At 35.8% G+C, this 24193-nt stretch overlaps 1 protein-coding gene across 2 annotated transcripts in view; it reads left to right on the top strand.

Annotated features, from left to right (window-relative positions):
• Positions 1-23228, top strand: part of LOC126183757 (uncharacterized) — a 166778-nt gene extending 143550 nt beyond the window's left edge. For both annotated transcript variants that reach the window (XM_049925984.1, XM_049925983.1), the window contains one exon: positions 22800-23228. In XM_049925984.1, the coding sequence (XP_049781941.1) occupies positions 22800-22990 (191 nt within the window). In that variant the 3' untranslated portion in view covers positions 22991-23228. The remainder of the gene's footprint in view (positions 1-22799) is intronic.
• Positions 23229-24193: the final 965 nt, after the last annotated feature.

Below are 24193 nucleotides of genomic sequence, written 5' to 3'. Positions count from 1 at the left end.
GGACTTAAGTCAGGGGAGTGCAGTAGGTGGTATAGCACTTAGCAGCCCCATCAGTCAAACAAATCAGTAACAGCTTGCACTGTACGTGCTTGAGCATTGTCCAGCAAAATGATGGTCAGGTCCAGCAGAAAGTGTCATCACTTCTGTCTCTAAGCTGGTCATAGGTTGTGTTCCAAAAATGAGCCGGCCATGGTGGTCTAGTGGTTCTGGCGCTGCAGTCTGGAACAGCTGGACTGCTATGGTCACAGGTTCAAATCTTGCCTCGGGCATGGGTGTGTGTGATGTCCTTAGGTTAGTTAGGTTTAAGTAGTTCTAAGTTCTAGGGGACTTGTGACCTAAGATGTTGAGTCCCATAGTGCTCAGAGCCATTTGAACCATTTTTGTTCCAAAAATGAACAGCATAGAGACAGGACCTGACCATCATTTTGCAAGACAATGCTCAAGCATGTACAGCGCAAGCTGTTACTGATTTGTTTGACTGATGGGGCTGCTAAGTGCTATACCACCTACTGTACTCCCCTGATTTAAGACCTTGTGAGTTCAACTCAATTTCTAAACTGAAGGAAACACTTCATAGCATTCACTTCAGAACTTCTACAAATTCGTTGGGCAATAGATCACGCAGCTTGAACTGTCAACACAACTGGCACTGCTAAGAGTATCCTATGACTTCCACATTGCTGGCAATGGGTTATACACAATGCTGGTAACTACTTTGAAGGTTAGTTAAACTTTGAAACACATATCTATTTTGTATGAGTTGTAAATAAATAGTTGCCACTATTAAAGTTCCAACCCTCGTATTTTCATGGAATTTCAATGACCATCTTTCTCCTTTGAATGCCAAAATATTTTGTTGGTTCCCACCTATTTAGGGAGAAATTGCTCCTTATTTCAAATTTGCCATTGCTGTCTACAAGGTGTGGACTCTCTTTAAGTCATTGTTCCAATGGAGGTGAAACACATATAAGAACTTCTGGTAGCATGACCTTGTTTCATTGCCAGGCCACTTGATCCACTGTAAGTCTATCAATCCATTGTCTTGTTATCTTATTGGTTGGTTTAAAGTCTTTCTTATTTGTTTTTGTTCCATAGTAAACAGAAGCTGGCTTCATCATACTGTGTTTATGATTACAAATTTTCAAATTCTTTGGTATACTGCTCTCTGCATTGCATTGTAAATATGTTGCTTGTATTATTCTTGATTTCTGCTTGCATCCATAATACTAAGCAGAGTAAATGATTCCATATTTGTTTTTGTTTCATATGAAACAAAAGCTTGTTTCATTTGTGGTGTTCTGTGGACTTATGTATATTTGTCGCTGCTTACAAATTCATGTGTAAAGTGCTTGATTTAAATGCATTGCAAGAATATTGCTTTTATTCAACTTTACTTTTGTTTGCATCTGTTTTGAATACCTTATCACATTTCATGAAGAAGTCCATGTTAGTAATTTTTGGCAGAATTGGTATTAAACTTTATTACATCTTGTTATGAAATGAGTATGTAATTCTGCTTTGAATGGTGTTACTTCTTGCCACTGATTGCCATGCATTTCACTGTGATTTGCAGAGAATGGATTCAGATGTGTTTTTAGTGACTAGAGCATTCTTCCTTGCAAATGCTGAGAATGCTACAGTATTTGCATTAATGTGTTCACACATTGTTAAGAGGCACTAAAAATACATTTTTGCAGAAATCAATTAACTAGAATCATCCTCACAATCCAATGAAAAATTCAGAGGCATCCATTAAATGCACTGAAGTATGAAAAATGCATGCGAAAAAGTGATGTACAATACTAGTGATATACTTACAATGCGTTTAATTCAAGCAGTTCACACATGGGTTCATAAGCACTAACCAATAGACATCAATCCACAGAATACCGTGCAATGAAACCAGCTTTTATATGAAACAAAAACAAACATGGAGTTATAAAAAGCAGGCGTTCATGGTTGGTATCTCTGTTGTTGTTGATATCTGATTTATGAGTATAAGGCCATGGTCCAAGGCAAAAATCTCTGTCTAAGATTTGGTCTTCCACTGCTGGAGGCTTCATCAGAGGCTTTAAGGACTCAGAAAGCTGTAACAGACTCAAAACAAGCTCAGCAAGCCAAACTGTTTATATGTGTTCATGCAATAATCAGTCCATTACATCATCAAACCACTCCTTAGCATACATTAGTGTCACTCCTTTCATCTTAGGCAGTGGTATGATGGAATCATGAACTGACCATTACATGGATACATATAAACAGTTCAACCTGCTGAGTTTCTTTCGCATCTTTAACAGCTTTCTGACTCATTAAAGCCTCTGATGAAGTCTCCAGCAGTGTATGGTGAAACATTAGGCAGACATTTAGCCTTGGACCATGGCCTTCTGACCATAAATCAAATTTCAGTAACATTGCAAATATGGAATCATTTATCCCACCAAGTATTGTATTATGGAGTTGAGCAAAAATTAAGCAGAATACTATCAGCATATTCAAATGGAATTCAAAGAGTACAATAGACACCAGATCATCATCAGGAACAGAATAGGATGAAACCAGATGCTCTGCCACATCATGCCAGTTGATTTTTAGGTTTTGACAAATGATAAAGTGGAATTAAATGGCCACATAGCCCAATTTGCAATATTGGGTTTTAAGTAAATAATTTTACATTCAAAAGGTGACCATGGCATCAATTACATAATTTTACATGACTGTCAACCTCCTCTATAAGAATTTTATCTTAGTTTTTCATTGAGATTACTTGAATACCTATATTCCTTTGTAAGTTCAGAAAAGCTTCCCTAAATAGACATTTTACTGACAGACTATGAGGCCCACCCCAAAAACATAAATGAAAAATATTATCATCTGATACTCAAGAACAGCAGGAATACAGATTTTCACACCATATTTTCCAGTATTTGAAGTTCACTGCCAGGTCACTATGAGTGCTACTGTCATTCTTTGTTTCTGTATCATAGCATGGACCTTGTACTTCTCACAATTTGGTATTTGTGGTTATTCCTTTTGTCTGTATATGCTACATGATATGTTTTGATGAAAACACAAATTATGAACAATGTAATCGTTATGTACACTAAGGTGACAAAAGTCATGGGATAGTGATATGCACCTACACATATGGTAGTAGTATCACATACACAAGGTATAAGAGAGCAGTGCATTGGCACAGCTGTTATTTGTACTCACACAATTTATGTGCAAAGGCTTATGGTGTGATTATGGCTGCATGATGGGAATTAACTAACTCTGAACATGGAATGGTAGTTGGAACTGGATGTATGGGACATTCTGTTCAGATATTGTTAGGAAATTCAATATTTCAAGATCCACAGTCAAAAATGTCCTGAGGATACCACTTTTCAGACATGACCTCTCACCACAAACAATGAAGTGACCAACAGCCTTCACTTTATGACCAAGAGAAGTGGCATTTGTATAGAGTTGTCAGTGCTAACAGACAAGCAACATTGCATGAAATAATCACAGAAATCAATGTGGGCCACGCAATGAATCTATCTGTTAGGACAGTCCAACAAAATTTGTTGTTAATGGGCTTCGGCCTCAGATGACCGACATGAGTTCCTTTGCTAACAGCACAACATCTCCTGCAGTGACTCTACTGGGCTCATGACCATATTGGTTGGACCCTAGACGACTGGAATATGTGACCTGGTCATATGAGTCCTGATTTCAGTTGGTAAGAGCTGATATATGGTTTGAGTGTGATGCAGACCCCACAAAGCCATGGACCCAAGTTGTCAACAACACACCATGCAAACCAGTGGCGGTTCCGTAATGGTGTGTACTGAGTTTACAGGGAATGGACTGTGTCCCCTGAGACAACTGAACTGATTGTTGACTGGGAATGGTTATTCTCGGCTACTTGGAGATCATTTGCAGTCACTCATGGATTTGGTGTTCTCAAACAATGACAGAACTCTAATGGATGATAATGTGCTGTGTCACTGGGCCACAAGTTTTCACAACTGGTTTGAAGAACATTCTGGACAGTTCAAGCAAATGATTTGGCCACCCATATCAACCAACATGAATCCCATTGAACATTTATGGAACATGATTGAGAGGTCAGCTTGTGCACAAAACCCTGCACCAGCAACACTTTTGCAATTATAGATGGCTATAGAGGCACCATGGCTCAGTATTACTGCGGGAGACTTCCAGTGACTTGTTGAGTCCATGCCATATCAAGTTTCTGCACTACGTTGGGCAAAAGGAGGTTTGACATGATATTAGGATGTATCCCATGACTTTTTTTCAACTCCATTTATATTTTCCATCACTAACAATGCTCTGCTAACAGGTTATGGACCCTGGACAGTTCATCAGTGCAGCAAATTATGTATGCCATCCTGTCAGAAATATAAATAACTGGACAACTGCATTACATTATGTGACCATGTAGTGAGTGGAACTTGTTATGATATGTGTTTTGTTAAACTCATCATCATATGAACTCTCAGTTTTTGGAAGCAATCAGTTACATGATTCAGTGTACATGAATTCAAGTTTCCAAAAATGTTTTAAAATATAAGTTTAATGAAAACCACTAGTGGTAGACAAACTGCAAGGCAAGAATGATTGCAACACACACAAGTTTGGAATGAAACTCATTCTAATGCATGAAAAATTAAGAGACAATGCCATCGGTATAACTGCTGCTACAAATGCAGAGAAGGTTACACGTGCATGGACACTTATCCTTTAGTATGTGGATCAGTCTCTTTATGAACATGTGGAAAACACAACAAAGGCAAAGGAAGCTTGTGATACCCTGGAAAACCTGCTTGCTGGTAACAGTAGGTGGATGACTCTGTAGAATGCCCTGTTGGACATTACATTATTCACACTTCAGTGAAATGTCCAGAATTGCATAACTCTTATTCTGGATGTTGCCAACAAACTACAAAGCATATGCAAAATAGTTAAAGAAGAACTAATTGCACTCATTATGTTAAGAGGGTTACCAAAAGTTTGTCTGTCTTACCTTATGGGTGTAGATTCCAGTACAACCGATGAAAATTTCACATCAGAAAACATCAATGCAAAGTTACTAAATGAAAATGCAGAAGAATATCTTGAATTGGACAAAGATGGTGATGATAGCACTTTTTCATAAAACACTGTAAGAAATCACTGCAGAGTTTCTCCAAAAGCAAATGAGAAAAGAAGAAAACAAAATGTTTTAATTGCTGGATGTGTGGTCATTCCAAGTCTAACTGTCCCAAGGAGCAACTATTGTCAAACAAGGGTTCAAAGGGGGCAGACAAGTCATTGTTTTGTGCACTTAATGTGTCAGATTTCAGCCAGAATGAGTGGACCCTTGATTACGGAGCACCGTCGCACGTGACTTCAAGGAAGGAGTGGTTTCAAGATTTTGTACCAGAAAATTTAAAAAAAGTGAAGTGTGTTGATAATGTTGGATTAGTAAGTGAAGGGAAGAAAGATCTTGTTGTCAATTCACTAGATAAATCTTCAATCAGGAATGTTATTCTTGTTCCTGGATTAACCATAAATTTGTTGTCAGTTACTGCTTTGGTTAAGAAAGGCATAAATGGTTTTTTTGTTTTTTTTTATGTTGAACCTGTGTTTTCAGATGAGCATGCTCTAATTGTTTGAAAATGAAGCACTATGGAAGACTTAAGGCACTGTACAGGTATACTTTGGCATGTTAGAGTTGACACTGGTCTTAAGTTATGTTTACAGAGTGGAGGCATAATGGAGTGTTGTGACTCTGACAAGTGTAAATCATGTGTGCTTTGTAAAGTGTCTAAATTTCCATCTCCTAAGGCTGGGGGACAATGTGAAACAGTGTCACTTGGCTTGGTGCATACAAATTTATGTGGCCGCATACAGCAGATGTCCCATGATATATAGAAGTACATGTATGTCCTAGTGAATGATTATTCAAGAAGTCCATTCTTTTATTTTCCCAAGAGTACAGATCAAACATTTGATTTTTTCTGTGAGTTCAAATCTTTGTCAGAAAATAGAGGTGGTGAAGAAATCAAAGCTACTAGAAGAGGCAATGGAAGTGAATTTGTAAACTCTGCACTTGATTCATTCCTCAGATATAATGGGATTGAACATCAGATAAGTGTGTCAGAATGAAACAGTGTAGTGGAAAGGACTAACAGATCAAATTGGGAGATGTCATGGTTTATGTTACAAGAATTTGGTCTACCTAAGCACTATTGGGCAGAGGCATGCAGTAACTTTGTTCACATAAACAACCATATTTTTCACAGAGCATTAAATGGTAAGGCTCCACAGCAGTTACAGAAGGGAAAAGTATCTTCTTTAAACCACCTGAAAGTATTTGGTTGTAGAATCTTTCTTCCTCTATAAGATCAAAACTGAAGAAAGTGGGATATCAAAGCTAAGGAGTTTGCTTTTGTAGGTTATGATGAAATGAATAAAGGTTACAGACTAATTGATCCACAGAAAATAGAGAAAGACAGGGGTGTTACTTTCCTGGAAAATGAATGCATGATTGTCAGTACCAGGGTACCAGCACAGCCAAGTGAACAGTACACTGAACTGGACAAGGAAAGCAGTGCTGGGAGTGACAGTGACAAGGCCAATCAAGATCCAGACATCATGTTGGATGCTCAGTGAGTGTTAGACATAGAGGAGGTGATACCAATGTACCCTGGTGCTCCAGAAGAGGACCAGCCAGTCAGCAGGTCAATCCATGCACCCAAACCAATGAAGTACTTACCTACTTGGTGAATGATATTTCCAGTTTTGGTGAAGATCCTGTGAGTCAGGAGGATGCCATGTTGAGGAGTGACACAGAAGAGTGGATAAAGGCCATGGAAGAGGAAATAAAGTGCTTCCCAGACAATAGTGTTTGGGAACTTATGGACACACATTGGATGCACCAAAGAGTAAAAGTATTGTAGGTAACAAGTGAGTATTAAGTTGGAAAGGGATGCAGATGGTGCAGCACTCAATTGTGTTAGATGTATTGAGAAGGGATACACTCAAAAATTTGGTATAAGTAACGATGAAACCTTTTTACCAATTGTGAGATGTAGTACTCTTAGAGATGTCATTAGTTTATCTGTAAATCTCGATATTAAGATTTAACATTTCGATATTAAAACTGCTTTCCTATATGTGGACTTGGAAGAAACTATTCTCATGAAGCATCCAAATTGTTTTGTATCAGAAGGAAATGGCTATTTATGGTTTAAAACAGTCATCTAGACAGTGGAATGAAAAGGCAAAAATGTGATTTTAGAACTAGTTTATGTTGCAAATACCGATGAGGGTTATGTGTTAATTAAAATGTCAGATAAAAAACTTGCAATTATTTCTTAGTATATAGATGATTTTTATATCTTCTGTAACAACATTGTGATAAAAGACAATTTGAATTTGTGATTATCTCAGCTTTATGAAGTTAAAGATCTAGGAGAAGCAAAGTCCTGTCTAGGCACATGTAGAATTAGAAACTGGGGGGAAGACAATTTAAAACTTGTCCAAAAAGGTTATATTGCAAATGTCAGATTCAGATTCTTTACTAATCATTCAGCATTATTACATGCATTACACATTGTCAGTTCACTTAATCTGTTAATTTTATAAAACACATTTTTACATATTTAAGTTGATATTGGGCATTTATAAAAATTCTTCTGATGAATAGAGTGGGTTTCTTAACAAGAAGCTGTGCAACTTTTCCTTAAATACTTTGATTGGCATGCTTGAGGCATGTTTAGACAATTTGTTATATATTTTAATTTCCTTGTACTTATGACTATTGTTAGTTTTTGCTAATCTGTTTTGTGGCAAGAGCAGAAAAATACAGATTCTTGTATTGTAGTTATGCCTTTGATTCATTACACCTAAATTTGGTAGTTCAGGAAGTATATAGTTAACATTATCAAGAATATATTGATTAATAATTGTTAATATTCTGTATTTAATGAACAATGTGTCCTATTATCTACCTTTGCCATTACTGTGAATGCTTTCTTCTGGATCACCAGGATCTCACTTATCTTTTTTTGCTGTTTCCCCAGAGTATTAACCCATACCTTAAAACAGACTCAAAAAAAGCAAAGTGTGCTATCCTAACATAGTCAAATGTCACATACCACATCAGTCTCTTCAGCAGATATATAGCTCTTGACAGCCTAATCACTATGTGTTCAACATGCGAGTTCCACGTTAGTTTATTCAAGTATGATACCAAAAAATTTTGCATTTTGTTTTTCTATTTTTACAGTCTTTGATAGACTGAACCAAGTATTCCAGGTTTTTGCTCATTTAATAGTAAACCATTTGCATTAAATCATGATATTCTATGTTTTTTTTGCCAAATTGATACTACTAACAAGGTTATGAAGTACGTGGTTTACAGATAGGTAAGTTGTATCATCTGCATACATATACATGTTTACATCTTTGTTTCCCAGTAAGTTGTTTGTATGTACATGGAATAGAAGTAGTCCTAATTTACATCCCCATGGCACTCCATGGTGAACCTCAAGAGTGTTTGACAGATGACTTCCTAAACTCCCCACTTGCTTCCTTTTATTAAGGTATAATTTGATGAGTTTCAAACTTTTGTCACATACTCTACAGAAATCAAGTTTAGAGAGCAAAACAGAGTGGTCAACACAGTCAGAGGCCTTGCTCAGATCACATAAGGTTACCTGTATATGAGCATGGTCCTCAAATACTGCTAAAATGTCTCTCATTAAGTGTTCTCTGGCATGTATAGTTGACTTTTCTTTTCTGCAACCTAACTGTGATGCACTTAACATATCATTTAGTTCTAGGTACTCATACATCTGCTGATACATTATGCATTCAAAGACTTTGGCTAGTACTGGAATTACTGAAATTGACCTTTAGTTTGCTGGATCAGATTTGCTACCCTTTTTAAAGACTGGAGTCACTTTGGAAAGTTTGAGAGAATCAGAAAAAAGCATTCTATGAGACATATGTTTATAGAATATGTTAATGCTGCTGCAATATAATATATTATTTCTTTCAGTAGATTGTTTGACATATTAAAAAATAGCTGTACTACATGAATTTTTCATTTCTTTGACAATTTTAAGAACTTCATCCTAGCATACCTCTTTGAAATGTTCCAATGCAGGTCTAGCCTGATTATGATTAAAGTTTGTGCTCTTAAGATAATCTATATATGTTACATTGGGCTTGCTGATCAACTTTTTGATTTCATCAGCACAAGTTACAAAATATTTGTTGAACATTTCTGCTGGTATTGGGAGGGCCTTATCAAAATTCATGATTTCACCTTTAACAGTATTAATTACTGATCAGGCTGTTTTGCACTGGTTTATACTATTTTTATGAGATTGGTGTTGTATCTTTGTTTAGCCAACTGTATCTCCTTCTTATACAGTTTATTAGTGGTTATTTTGAGATCTTTAATTTTGTTAGAATTATTTACTTCGTCAAGGCATTTTTACAGCAGCTGCTTATTTTTTAAATTCTCCAACACTTTGGTGTACCACAATTTACCCTTTTTTCTTTTATCACATTTTTTGGAACAAGATGAGCTTGGAACAAGATGAGAGTTGAAACATTTTAATATGTTTTATTGCACCCCCATAGGAACACCAGCAGAAGCTAGATTAAAGTTTTGGGATGTGCATGGTGATAAGTTCAAGTGTTGTATCAAGAACTCATGGAGTGTTTGCTGTGTATCAGTACAAATACAAGACTTGATATATCTTATGCAACTGCTATTTTAATCCACTATAACTGTAAGTTTGCTAGTACATACCAGAATGCAGCAAAAAAATAGTCCTTCATTGTCTCAAGTCTATTATGCATTATGAAATGGTGTTTAACAGAGGGGATTTTAAATATCTGCATGTAACTGCTTTGTTGGCTCAAATTTTGTAGATGATCTAACTACTGGGTTGTCACAATATGGGAATGGTTTTCTGTTGGGAAAAAAAAACGTAATTTCCTGGAAAAGTGAGAAACTGAAGAATGTTGCAACCTCAATTACAGAAGCTGAATATGCAGCTGCTAATTCTGCATTCAAAGGTGTAATGTATTCGAGATGGCTGACAGGAGACTTGTTAAATAATAAGTATTATGATCCTGTGATCATTTTCATGACAACCAGAGTTCTATTAAACTATCACAAAATACTGTATTGCATTCTAGTTTGTTTGTGCTAAAGGACAGACAGGAGACTTGTTAAATAATAAGTATTATGATCCTGTGATCATTTTCATGACAACCAGAGTTATATTAAACTATCACAAAATACTGTATTGCATTCTAGTTTGTTTGTGCTAAAGGACATTTCATTAGACAATGTGTGAAAAGAAGGGAGATTATTGTTGAGTGTTTACAGTCAAAGAAAATACCTGCTGATGTATTAACCAAACCATTTACTAAGGAGTGACACATGTATCTTATTCATAAGTTGACCTCAGTGACAGATTAAGCGGTAATGTTATGTCAGTTATCTGGTTCGTTGTTTTATCTTTGTCATTGCTGTCTATGAGATTGTTCCATTTGTCTGTGTATTCAGAATAACACATTTCTGTGAATACACAAATTAAGGGCAATGTAATTATTATTTATATTTTCCATTACTAACCACACTCTGGGAACAGAAATGACCATCATGATACAATGAGAGAAATCAGAGTTTGCACATAAAGAGTTAAGTGTTTACTTTTTCCCACATGCTTTGGAGAGTGGAGCAATTGATAAATAGTCTGAAAGTGGTCCGATGTGCTCTTTGCCAAACATTGGGTACTTTTTCAGCTCTTAATATAGCGAAAATCAGCACCTGTTTCTTTCATGCACTATTTCTTTCATAAATGTTTTACAGTTTTGTGGTTTATCACAGTTAATGCAGAATATGTTCTAAACAATTTGCAAGTATTTCAAACAATTTAGGATGTATTGATGTTTATAAAGAGTAGTAATAAAAAATTGAAGAAGAAGACTTTTTATAATGCTTCTTCAAATTCAGAGAGCATTTTATCGAATTGGAAATGTGATTTATTCATCTCATGATGTACATTTGTACAGGAGGCATGTCAAAAATTTATAATACAGTTTTTTACACTAATATATAATAGCAATAAAACAAATAATAACACTATAATGACATTTCTTGGAATATGTGACACATTGTATCTAGCTCAAATTTCCAGTTTCTGCCATGTCGATAGACACACAAACACAAATATACAAACAAAATTCTAGCTTTCGCAACCAACGGTTGCTTCGTCAGGAAAGAGGGAAGGAGAGGGAAAGACAAAAGGATGTGGGTTTTAATGGAGAGGGTAAGGAGTCATTCCAATCCCGGGAGCGGAAAGACTTACCTTAGGGGGAAAAAAGGATGGGTATACACTCGCACACACACACATATCCATCCACACATATACAGACACAAGCAGACATATTCAAAGGCAAAGAGTTTGGGCCAATAACTAGTTAGAACATTGTCAATACAAGTTGCTCACTGGCCGTTGTCTCTGGTAGATCCTAAGAAATTTAATTTGAAACCATATTTATTTACTAAGCCAGTAAATCTTGAAGTGTAGCTACTACCACATATGATATCAATATTAAAATCAGCAGTTATTACAATTTTTTTCTTTTTTCCTCTACAAAGGTCTTCTACCATAATTTCAAGCTTAGATAACAATAGTTCTGTTGTTGATGTCCCTAGGATTCTGTACACTGAGATTGTTTTAACATTTGCTAGTGAGTCCACTATTTCTGCACAACACTTCTCAGTGTCCTCAGTAAACCAGTGCTCAATTGAAGAAACAACTCTAATGTTTGCACATTCTGACAGAATGATTTCCAGTTTGTCCATTTTGGAGCTTTTATTGTTTGAAACATCACTGTTTAAACCATTTATATTCCAATAGATAAAATATCTACTTTGAGTATTACTCGTAGGCTTTAGCACATTTCTTGCCAGATAATGGTTTGATTTTGTCTTTCATAATGTTACACAAGTTTATTCACTCCCATCACCACTTATCACTTTCCTTTATTTTTTATGACCTGGCAAGTATCTATGAACATCTTACTGAATATTTTTGAGCCCAACCTATTCAGATGTAGACCATCTTTAATAAGCAACTTTGTTGGAATCAATGAAAACAGCTTCCTAGTTTATTGCACAGTCCTTTAATATTTCCAGTTATTCTCTGCACATAGCTGTCACTCACTGATCTCCTGTACACAGTGCCATTGATTATTATTCTGGAATTCATGTAGAGGCTTCTGGCTGTTTGGGTAAGGTTCCTTGTGTGGTTTACAATTTCTTCTTTTCCGTTGGTTTGAAGGGAATTTGTCCCCACATAGATAAAAAACACCTTTTGGACTTCTGTTACTATACCACACATGAGAAGGAGATTTGTATGATACAATAGCTGAGATAGTAGACCAATTTAATTCAGCACATTTTGTGTATTAATATATTATTATCTCTTGTATCTTACTTTTTAGAATATTTTTCCTAGCTTAAGTTCTCTATAATGAACTTGAAACTGCCTAAAGTTTTGGTCTACTAGACAGATGTAGAGAGATGCAAGTTACAGAAAGAAAATTAGTGCAATTCTTTATTTTTTAGGGAGACATGTATACATAAATTCTGGAAAATACATCTTGCAGGATACTTCACGTGAAGATTTGAGTAATATTAAATTGTGCCTCAGAACATTTCTGAAGCATAGTCTTCACCTTCAAGCTCCAATTTGCATTCCTTGTAGCACATCTTGCTTGTTTGATGAATGTATATTAATTATATTTATGTTCACATTGATCAGAGAAATAACCATTAAATTCTTTTTTGTGCTATGACATTAGTAGGGAGAAAATGCATTTTACATGAATGAATATATAATTGGTTGAAAAAATTATATCTGCCCAGCAATAGAATTTTACACTTAACTCATCATTTATGTGTAAAATTGTGGGGATATTGTGATATTATTTCCTGATCACTTATTGAAGCATTTTCTTTGATAATGGAACTGATGAAATGTAAACAACTAATTCTGTTGATTTTCTGGAAGTAAATGAGCAAGAAAGTAGTAGAAAGGGTTTAGCACCCACTACAAATAGCATTACTGACAACAGAAATACTTGAACCATTAAGGGGTGAGGCATATTAGAATTTCTTCCCTAAAGAGGTGATACATAGATTCCTATCAATAGTCTGGACTACCTTTTTTGTAAATTGGTTACCCCTGAATTTTGTTATATCAAATTTCTTGATGTATGTTATTGTTTGTATTTATTGCACACTAATGAATATCTGCATCCAGCAGAATCTGTAGCACTTATGCAACAGATTTTCAGTGCAATGTAAACAGAACACTTCTCCTAAGTCAAAATAAACAGAAACAAAGATGAACCATTTACAGATGCTGAAAACCAGCAACGTTAGCAACACATTCAATACATTCCAAACAGAATCACAGGAAGCAAAAATTTTCATTTCTTTGCAAAATCCTAATGGCTTTCTATAACTGAAATATAAGGGTATGGCAGTGTACAGAACTATAAATCTAAAATTTACTATATGGCTGTCATTTTTCATTCTAAACCTAATACAGTGTATGTAAATGTAATCAGAAAAGGCCATAGAACTAAATGAAATTATTAAAAAAATCTAGTTTTTTGTCATTCAAAAGTGCATGGTGTTCTTAAGTGTAAATTTCAGAGTAATGGATGTAGGTGTAAATTCATTAGACTGTAGCATATCACAATTTTCCGTTATCTCAATGTTTATAGAATTAAACTGAAATAGTTTCATTATATCTGATAGAATGAAGTGTACGACAGAATTACTAATCAAAATGTGCTGTAATCCTCACTGATGGAATGATACAGCTACTGCAAAAATTCAAATGGCTCTGAGCACTATGGGACTCAACATCTTAGGTCATAAGTCCCCTAGAACTTAGAACTACTTAAACCTAACTAACCTAAGGACATCACACACACCCATGCCTGAGGCAGGATTCGAACCTGCGACCGTAGGAGTCCCGCGGTTCCGGACTGCAGCGCCAGAACCGCTAGACCACCGTGGCCGGCTACAGCTACTGCAGCTCACAAGTAAGAATTTAGGGCTGCACATAAAATTAAATCATGCACCGCAATCAAAATACATGCTTTCAAGTCCTTTTACACATATTAGATATTTGCTTTTAGTTTCAATGCCTGGAATTTGTTTGCAACACAACAGTATTCTACAGCTAACCAATGGGCCTGCTGAGAAATTCCTGCCAGCCACCTTTTACACATTAATGTTATAGAAATTCTTACACAGAATAGGAATTTTCAAAGAGAAACATTTTCAGTTTGTTTTCACACTTTACTTTGGTGCCAGTCAGACATTTTATACCGTTAAGTAAGTGACTGCATTGTGCTGTGCTCCTCTTTCTGGGTTAAAGTCAGCCGTAATGTGGAGCAATAAATGTCATATTTTTCCTCTGGTATTGTACTTACATACATCACTGCCCCTTCTGAACTGCAGTGGATAAAAAATTTCATGAGTGAATGAATATACTATGAAGAAGTAGTGAAAATGCTTCACTTCTTAGACAGAGGTCTACAAGATGACTACAGGTGAAGACCACATATTATTCTTTAGAGCACATTTTTGAGCAATGAAGACTTTCTTTCTTAAAGATGAGTTATCCCATAACTTTATCAATATAGAGATGAGGTTTAGTGATCACAATGTACTTATAGCAACTATGATTAAGAAAGTTAATAAAGGCTAGGAGTGTATTTCTGCTAGAAAGAGCATATAAGCAGTAGTTAGCACCTCACTTAGACAGTGAACTGACATAATTTATTTCCAATAATATAGCGGTAGAGGAATTATGAGCAAAGTTCAAACAGATTCTAAATTGTGGTCTGGAGAACTATGTGCCTCGTAAGTGGACTAAGGACAGAAAAGACCCAACATGGTTTAACAATGAAATTCAGAAAATATTGAGGAAGCAAAAGCTGTTGCCCTTTCAGCTCAAAAGAGAATGTGCAAATGATGAGAGACAATGGGTAGTAGAGATTCATGCATCTGTGAAAATCTGTACGCATGTAGCATACAACAACTACCACTGTCATACTTTAGCAAAAGATCTATCTGATAACCGGAGAAAATTCTGATACTATGTAAAATGCTAAGCAGGTCTAATGCTTCTCTCCAGTCACTCATTGACCAGTCTGGTGTGCCAGCTAAAGATAGCAAAACAAAACCTGAAGTTTTAAATTTTGCATTCAAGAAATCATTCAGAACTGTACAAATATACCATAATTTGGCCATCAGACAGATTCCTGTATGGAAAACACAAGCATCCCTGGCATAAAGAAACAGCTGAAAGAGTTGAGAAAAAGTAAGTCACCAGGTCTGTATGGAATACCAATCCAGTTTTACAAAGAGAGCTCTATGCCATTGATTCCTTACTTAGCTTGAACTTGTTGCAAATCTCTCACCCAGTACAAAGTCCCAAATGACTGGAAAAAGTCATTTGACTGACTCCTGTATAAAAGAATGGTAAAAGAATGGACCCACAAAACTATAGACCAATATCCATAAAAGAAGTTTGCTGTAAAATGTTCGAACATATTTTCTGCTCGAATATAATAAATTTCATTGTGGCTGCGAAGCTCATGTCCACCGAATCAGCATGATTTTAGAAAGCATCACCTGTGTGAAACTCTGCCCTTATTTCACATGACATACTGTGAGGAAAACAAGAATATTCTATATTTCTAGATTTCCAGAAAGCATCTGACATGGTGCCACACTGCAGACTGTTAACAAAGGTATGAACACATGGAATAGGTTCCCAGATATGTGAGTGTCTCAAAGACTTCTTAAGTAATAGAACCAAGTATGTTGTCCTCGACAGTGAGTGTTCATAAAAAAAAAGGGTACTGTCAGGAGTGCCCCAGAGAATGTGATAGGACTGCTATAATTTTCTATATATATGAACAATCTGGCAGGCAGGGTGGGCAGTAATCTGTGGTTGTTTGTTGTTGATGCTGTGGCATACGGGATGGTGTCTAAGTGGAATGACCGTAGGAGGATACAAGATGACTTAGACAACATTTCTAGTTGGTGTGAAAATGGCATTTATCTCCAAACATAGAAAAACGTAAGCTAATGCAAATGAGCAGCAAAAGCAAAGCCTTAATTTTCAGATACAACATTATTAGTCTCCTGCTTGACACAATCATGCCGTATAAATGCCTGGATGTAGCAATACAAAGCAGTATGGAATGGAAAAAAACGTGAGGATTGTGGTAGGAAAGGTGAATGGTTGATTTCAGTTTACTGGGAGAATTTTGGGAAAGCATGGCTCATCTATAAAGCAGGCCACAAATAGGATGCAACTGTGACCTGTTCTTGAGTATTGCCCAAGTTTTTGGGATCCACACCAGGTTGGTTTAAAGGACAACATCAAAGCAGTTCAGAGGTGGGCTGCTATATTTGTTATTGGTAGGTTCAAACAACATTCAAGTTTTATGGAGATGTTTCAGAAACTCGAATGGGAATCCCTGGAGTGAAAGCAACATTGTTTTCAAGGAACACTACTGAGAAAATTTAGAGAACCTGCATTTGAAGCTGACTGAAGAACAATTCTACTGCCACCAACATACATTTTGCATAAGGAACATGAAGAGAAGATACAAGAAATTAGGGCTCACATGGAGCATACAGACAGTCATTTAATTGTGGTACAGGATATCCTCTGCCACTTCTCATATGCTGGCTTGTGGAGTATGTATGCAGATGTATATGCTGATGTAGATTATTCCATATTGAATGTAAATATACAAAATATATTAACTTACTGATTTGTCTCTCCCAAAGATTTGCAATGATTCTAACTGCAAATATGGCTAACTTACATCATTTTAGGAGTTGCAAGATTAATTCTTATGTACACTGATCACTCAAACTTATGACCACTACCCACTGTGATGCTGGATGCCGCCTGGTGGCATTTGAGTATTTGACACAGTAACAAAAGTATTTAAGTGGAGCACACATGGATAGGGGTCACCCTAGTGAAGGTATGTGCTGCAAATGGGAAAATCCATTGAAATAAGTGACTTTGACAAAGGGCAGATTATTATTATGCAGAGCCTGTGAATGAGTATTTTGAAAACAGTGAAGCTGGTTAAAATGCTCATGTGCTGCTGTCATGAGAAACAATGGGAAGAGACTGAACTACAGTGAAACCAGCACTAGGCACTAAATGGTTGAACATCCATGACTCTCCACAGAACAGGGGACTCAGAGGCTTCTCTGCTCTATCAAGTAGGATAGATTATGAACAGCACACTGCTGGTGCATGCACAAGTGTTTTGGAGCACACCGTTAACGGTACATGGTTGAACATGGAGCGCTGCAGCAGACCACCCCTATATGTTCACAAGACGACCCAATGACATCATTAATTATGACTGCAATGGGCACAGGATAGTTGATCAATGGAAAATATCTGCTCTTCGTTTGAATCACATTTTTGCTACATTAGTTTGATGGTCATCTCCACAAAGACGATTGTTGAAGTGAATTGTGGCTCAAAACATGCAGCACACCATGGGTGCCCGCATCTCGTGGTCGTGCGGTAGCGTTCTCGCTTCCCACGCCCGGGTTCCCGGGTTCGATTCCCGGCGGGGTCAGGGATTTTCTCTGCCTCGTGATGGCTGGGTGTTGTGTGATGTCCTTAGGTTAGTTAGGTTTAAGTAATTCTAAGTTCTAGAGGACTGATGACCTAAGATGTTAAGTCCCATAGTGCTCAGAGCCATTTGAACCATTTTTTTGAACCAACACCATGGGTGCATGCTGGTGGGAACAATATTACTCTATTGGAGATGTTCTCCTGCACTTGCCACTTGCATGAAACCTGTGGTAGCAATCAAAGACATGCCTGCATCCCTTCATGCTTGTATTTCCCAACAGCAATGTCATCTTCCAGCAGTATAATTGTCCATATCCTGGAGCCAGAACCATGCTACAGTGGTTTGAGGAGCATTATAGTGAATTCACTTTGGTGTCTTTGTGACAAAATTCATCTGATGTATACCCTACGGAACCAATCTGGGTCACTATCAGGAACCATCACTGTGTACGCAAACCAGTGTCTCGTTATTTTTGTAAATTACACGACCTGTGCATAGATGTCTAAGCCACATACCTCCACAAATCTTCCAAAAAACTGTCGGAGCCCTGATACTCAGAATCAGTGCTGTATTACATTCCACAGAAACTAAAAAATGACCTCAAGTATCAGGTTATTTTAGTTGAAGTCCAGTGCATGAGTAGACTCAGATGTTTATTATTTGTAATCTTCAGAATTTTGTAATTCATTATTTTGAGCTTTAAAAGCTGTCTTTATATGTTTGTATGTAATGTCATTCATTATAGGCTGTTCTTCATTTATAAAAAAAATATTTTTTGGAACATAATTTGAAAAAATAATGTTAAATTAGAAAGTTAATTTGATTCCACAGAACTTGTGTTATACAGTTGTATGTCAGTCCAATAACTCATGTCTTATTTGTATGTTCATAAATAAATGCATTATTTATTTTATTATTAACATTAAAATTTTTCCAAGTATTAGGTCTACAACTTTGCTTCCACCGTTTTGCAATAGACGGCAGTAGCGGCAAGTGGGGTTCGGGTGGTTGGTCATATGTGTAATACAATAAGCTTAGGCATCTGTAAACATAATGCCATAAAAATATTAGTCAATTTGTGATTGCATCATAAGGTTATTCTCGATTAAGTACGTCAACTTACGTACCCATTTCTCGCCATTTGCGTGAAGTTTTAATTTCCTGCTCTAACATGAAGAAATCTGCAGCTGTGGCTATTAAAATGCTGGGTAAGACAAATGGTGAGGGAACTATTGGTGGAAGAACATGCAGAGAATGTTTTCAATGCCTTAAGAATGGTGATTTTGATGTTGAAGACCAGCATGGCAGTGGAAGACAGAACATTTTTGTAGCTACTGAAACAGATGAAGACAGTCTCAAGGTGTCATTATCAAAAGCAATTGATGTGTTTGAGCCCAGCACTGAAACACAAATGGCCGCAATACAGTGACAAACAGATAAAGGTACTTTTGCATCAGGTCAGTGCTCGACCCCATGTCGCAAAACCCGTCAGAATATACATGGAAAATTTGAAATGAGAAGTCTTATCACTCCTGCCGTATTCCTCATACATTGCTCTCTCTGACTACCACCTTTTTCAATCAGTGGCATACAGTCTGGCTGACCAGTACTTCCGATCATATGAACAAGTGCAAAATTGAATCCATTCATGGATGCCCACAAAAGACACACAGTTCTTCACCACAGGATTCATATGCTATCCAAAAGATGGGAGAATGTAGTGGCCTGCGATGGGCAATACTATGAATCATAATTTTTTTCTAAGTTTTTCACAATAAAGCCCCAAACTTCGAGAAAAAATGGAAGAAGCAAAGTTGTAGACCTAGTTTATGGTACTTAGTAGATTACTGGAACTTCAAATTATTAATTATACCTTTCTCTTCCAAAAATCTTTTTCCATATAACAATTTGTTTGACTTCTTTAACTATCTGTTATATTTTATGTTATTATTTTATTTATCCATCCGTTGACAATAAATATTGTATGGATGTTGTCAAGGGTACATGTAAGCCATTTCAAAGAAATGGGACACAAACAATATATACGTAAAAAAGTACAAAACAAAATAATACAATGAAGTTAATAATTATACAATGAAATTAATATAGCCTATATACATCTCTGCTTGATATTTTACATGCATAGTCTGTTTTTCATAAGGCTTTAGATTTGTCCTCCCTAAACGGCAAGTCCTTATATACACAACACTGATTAAGTATATATTTACATCACACAACAGCTGTCCTTTAAGTATGTAAATGTAATGAATGATTAGGTAATGAATGATTAGGTACAGATAGAGTATTTTCCATTTTGCTTTTATAAATATCATCAGAAAAATTTATTGACCTACATAGTCATTTACAGACTAAAAACATTGTTCTACTAGAAATTTTTTAAATTCTGTTTTAAATTTGTTATCATCTTCTAACTGCCTGATGTTGACTGGCAGTGCGTTGTACAGTTTTGCACCGATATGGCTCACATGCCTTTGTGTATTCGTTCTTTATGTTCGCTGAGTATGGAGTGCTGCGCTATTACGGGTATTGTAGTTATGAAAGTCGGCATTTGTCTGAAAATCTGCAATGTGGGTCCTGACATACAATACACATTTTTATATGTATAATGATGATATAGTAAGTATTCTAAGCTTTTTGAATATGGGTTTGCAGTGTGTCTGTGGATGACTGTGAGTTATTATTTGGATGGCCCTCGTCTGCAACAAAAAAATTTGTTTTAGGCGCCCTGTTGTGGAATGCCAAAATATTATTCTGTATGTGGCAAGAGATTGAAAATAGCCAAAATATGCCATTCTGGCACCCTCTGAGGTACAAACATTTGCAATAATTCTGAGGGCAAAACAGGCTGAATTAAGTTTCTGTGCAAGTTTTATTATGTGGTCATTAAAATTTAAGTTTTCATCCACATGAATCCCCAACAATTTTGTGGATGTCACTCTGTCTAAGGCTTTGTCACCCCACAACAGATCGAGATTTACATTTTGACATCGTTTCCGATGCTGCATATAATTTCTTTTATTTATATTCAATGTCAACCTGTTTGCATTGAACCAAGAGTGGATGTAGTTTAGTACTTTATCAGCAGTTGTTGGTAGCAATTGCTTTGGTGCACTTATTATCACACTAGTATCATCTGCAAATATTATTGCTTTGGCTGCATCATCTGAGGTGTGAAAATCATTTATATAGACAAGAAACAATATGGGCCCTAGGATGCTGCCTTGTGGTACTCCTATTTCTACATTTTTTGCCTCTGATACTGAATTTATTTTGTGGGTGGAGTAAGTTGATGTCAGTCCTACAAACTGTGTTCTGTTTTTTAGGTATGATTCAAACCATTTTTTTTCCTATCCCATGTATACCCAACGCTTCCAATTTTTCTAAGAGAATGTCCTGGTTCACAGTGTCAAAAGCTTTGGAGAGGTCTAAATTTAGTCCTACTACGCTATAATCTTTTTCTAGATTTTTGATTATTTGTTCAGTGTAGCACATTACTGCTGTTTTGGTATTTTTACGTGCTTGGAAGCCATGCTGATTTCTGTTTAGTAAATTATGGTCATTTAGATATTTGTTGATTCGATGCTTCATCAGTTTTTCTAATATTTTTGAAAATGCTGGGAGGAGAGATATTGGGGATAGTTTTTTACCTTATACTTGTCGCCGTTTTTAAATAATGGCTTCACTTTTGAAATTTTCAGCCTTTCTGGGAAAGCTCCTTCACTGAATGATAAATTGGCTATGTTTGCAAAGGGCTTTGCAATTTGTGGTGCTGTCCTTGTTATGATTGACACAGGTGCCTCATCTATGCTAGCCGACATTTTGGGTTTCAAGCCTTGTATCACTTTCAACACTTCATACCCTCATCCTACAAGCTGTTTTTGGATATTCAGGTTTTTCTTCGTTTGTAAATTTTAAGCTTAAAGAAGTTGTTGCAATCTATGAAATAATTGTTAATATAATTTGGCAAATCTTGTTTATTAATATTGACATTTTTAAAATTTTTGAGGCTTTGTATTGTACCCCTTTCTCATTTGTTGATTGTCACTGACTTCACAGTAAAATCTTTGAATAAGCTTCGAGAGGAGTAAGATTTACAATATACTTGTTTACTTATCTTCTTTTCTCATAGTTGGTGCCAGTTCTTCATGCCCAGGGGTCAACTCTTGAAGCTGGAATTTTTTATATCACAGGGTTTCATGGTTCCAATTGATGTCAACTTCTGAAGAATTGCCTCAATAGTTAATTTTATTCTCTCATATTTTTCTATATCACACTGTCTTTACAATTTCCACTTCAAAACTGAAAACTACATTGTTATTGCCAGAAATATAAAAACACATCTGATCACACCAGAGGCATGCCCACTATTAATCCGTTCTGCGGCACTAACAATATCCCAAGGAGATTACAAATTTTTTTGACAAATGAATCTCCACAAATTTATATCATTATTTTATAAATGAATCCAGAAGCAAACATAATAAATATTGTCAGATTACACAATTAATAATAGATATTTTAAGTGTGCCACATATTTCATAAATTCCAATATTTAAAAAATAGTAATTTTAACTGTACATACAGAGCTCGTACATATCAACTGTAATAACAAAACCAAAGTAATTTCTTTTTATGGGTTGTAGCCTGAAACATACCACATCATGTACAAAATCATATGAAATTCCTTTAGTTAAAAAGCTGAGATAATATTAACCTCTTTAAAAGGTAGAAAATATTTTTGGTATCACCTACATCTGATGAGGAAAAGTAATGCTAGGAGAAAATATAAAATTTATACAAGATTTCTTATTTCCATACATAAGTTCACAACTTCCTCTATATGAGTTTAATATTATTGCCCCTCCACTTTAGTACCTGTAGCTAAGTATGGAAAATCACTAATATGTGATGTCAATAATGTGTGCATAATGTTTATTGCTCTTTTCCTATCCTTTTCAAGTGAGAACTTTGCAAGCCATCTACAAATTGAGATATTTATTATACATTGTCTTGGTACATACATAAATGCTGTGTTATCTCATTAACAGGATGTGCCCGCGACACAAAATACTATGCAGCTGCTGGATTTACTCCTGTGATAACTTGTTCAGGAAATGGAAACTATCCCACTTCATGGGAGACAGAGGATGTACAGTACTGTCTTGATAGTGATGGTTTTGCCATTTCACCAACATTTGATTTAAATACAGAACTTGACTGTACTGCATACACAGTTTGAATCAGTTTCATAAGACAAAATTGTTACATGTATATATAATTTTATACAAAATGATCACAAAATATTACTGCAGCATTTAATTCCAATAATAAATATCAAATTTATACAAGATTTCTTATTTCCATACATAAGTTCACAAGAGTTGAATAATTTTTAATTCTATGAATCCAACATTTAAACCAAACAATTTTGGGACTCTATAGTTTTAATTTCTATTAATTCTTAATTTGTATGTCTACCTTGGGAATCAATGAACATATCTGTTATTTCAATTTCATGAATTTCTACCTGTCAAACAATTGTGACATTGCAATCCTGTTCTTTGATTTTACTTATTTATTTTGTTGTATATTATAAGTGATACATAACATATTTATTATTTGTATAAAGTTGATTATGAAAAGAATAGTTAAACAATTTGTGCAGTTTATTTTCTTATAAGAGTTGTTTCAGAACCTTAACTGTGGATAAAATGCAATTATGTGATGAGAAAATGCTATGGTATTATTAAATCATAACCACAATCAAGTCCAAATCCTAAAGCATGGTTGTCAGTCAAGTACAATACATTTTTATGAATATCAGTGTACCGACAGAACAGAACAGAACTGAACTGGACAGTGCTGCTATTTAAACACACACTGAATGTTTCAGAATATGTAGACATTAAAAAAATAGAAAATTTTGAGAACCTTTCTGAAATGATAAACATTAAATAACAAATAGCTGATGGTGGCTGGGTTTGAAGCACTAAGCAGTTGTTAGCATCTCACTTAGACAAGCAACTGACATCACTTAGTTCCAGTAAGATGGATGTACAGGAATTACGGGCAAACTTTAAGCAGACTGTAAATAGATGTCTCGAGAGTGATGTGCCTAGTAAGTGGATAAAGCATGGAAAAGGCCCACCTTGGTTTAACAGCAAAATTGAGAAGATGCTGAGGAAACAGAGGCTGTTGCACACTTGGTTCAAAAGGGAATGCGCAAATGACGAGAAGCAAAGGTTAGTATAGACTTGTGCATCTATCAAAAGATCTATATGTGAAGCATACAACAACTACCACCATTACACCTTGGCAAAAGATCTGGCAGAGAACCCAGGAAAATTCTGATCCTATGTAAAATTGCTAAGCAGGTCCAAGACTATTAGTCAGTCCCCTGTTGAACAGTCCGTTGTGGCAGTCAAAGATAGTAAAATGAAAC

The sequence above is a fragment of the Schistocerca cancellata genome, chromosome 4, assembly GCF_023864275.1.
Source record: "Schistocerca cancellata isolate TAMUIC-IGC-003103 chromosome 4, iqSchCanc2.1, whole genome shotgun sequence".
In the NCBI taxonomy this organism is placed as follows: domain Eukaryota; kingdom Metazoa; phylum Arthropoda; class Insecta; order Orthoptera; family Acrididae; genus Schistocerca; species Schistocerca cancellata.
The sequence above is the reverse complement of the archived record's forward strand: the minus strand, read 5'-3'. Positions and strand labels throughout refer to the sequence as shown.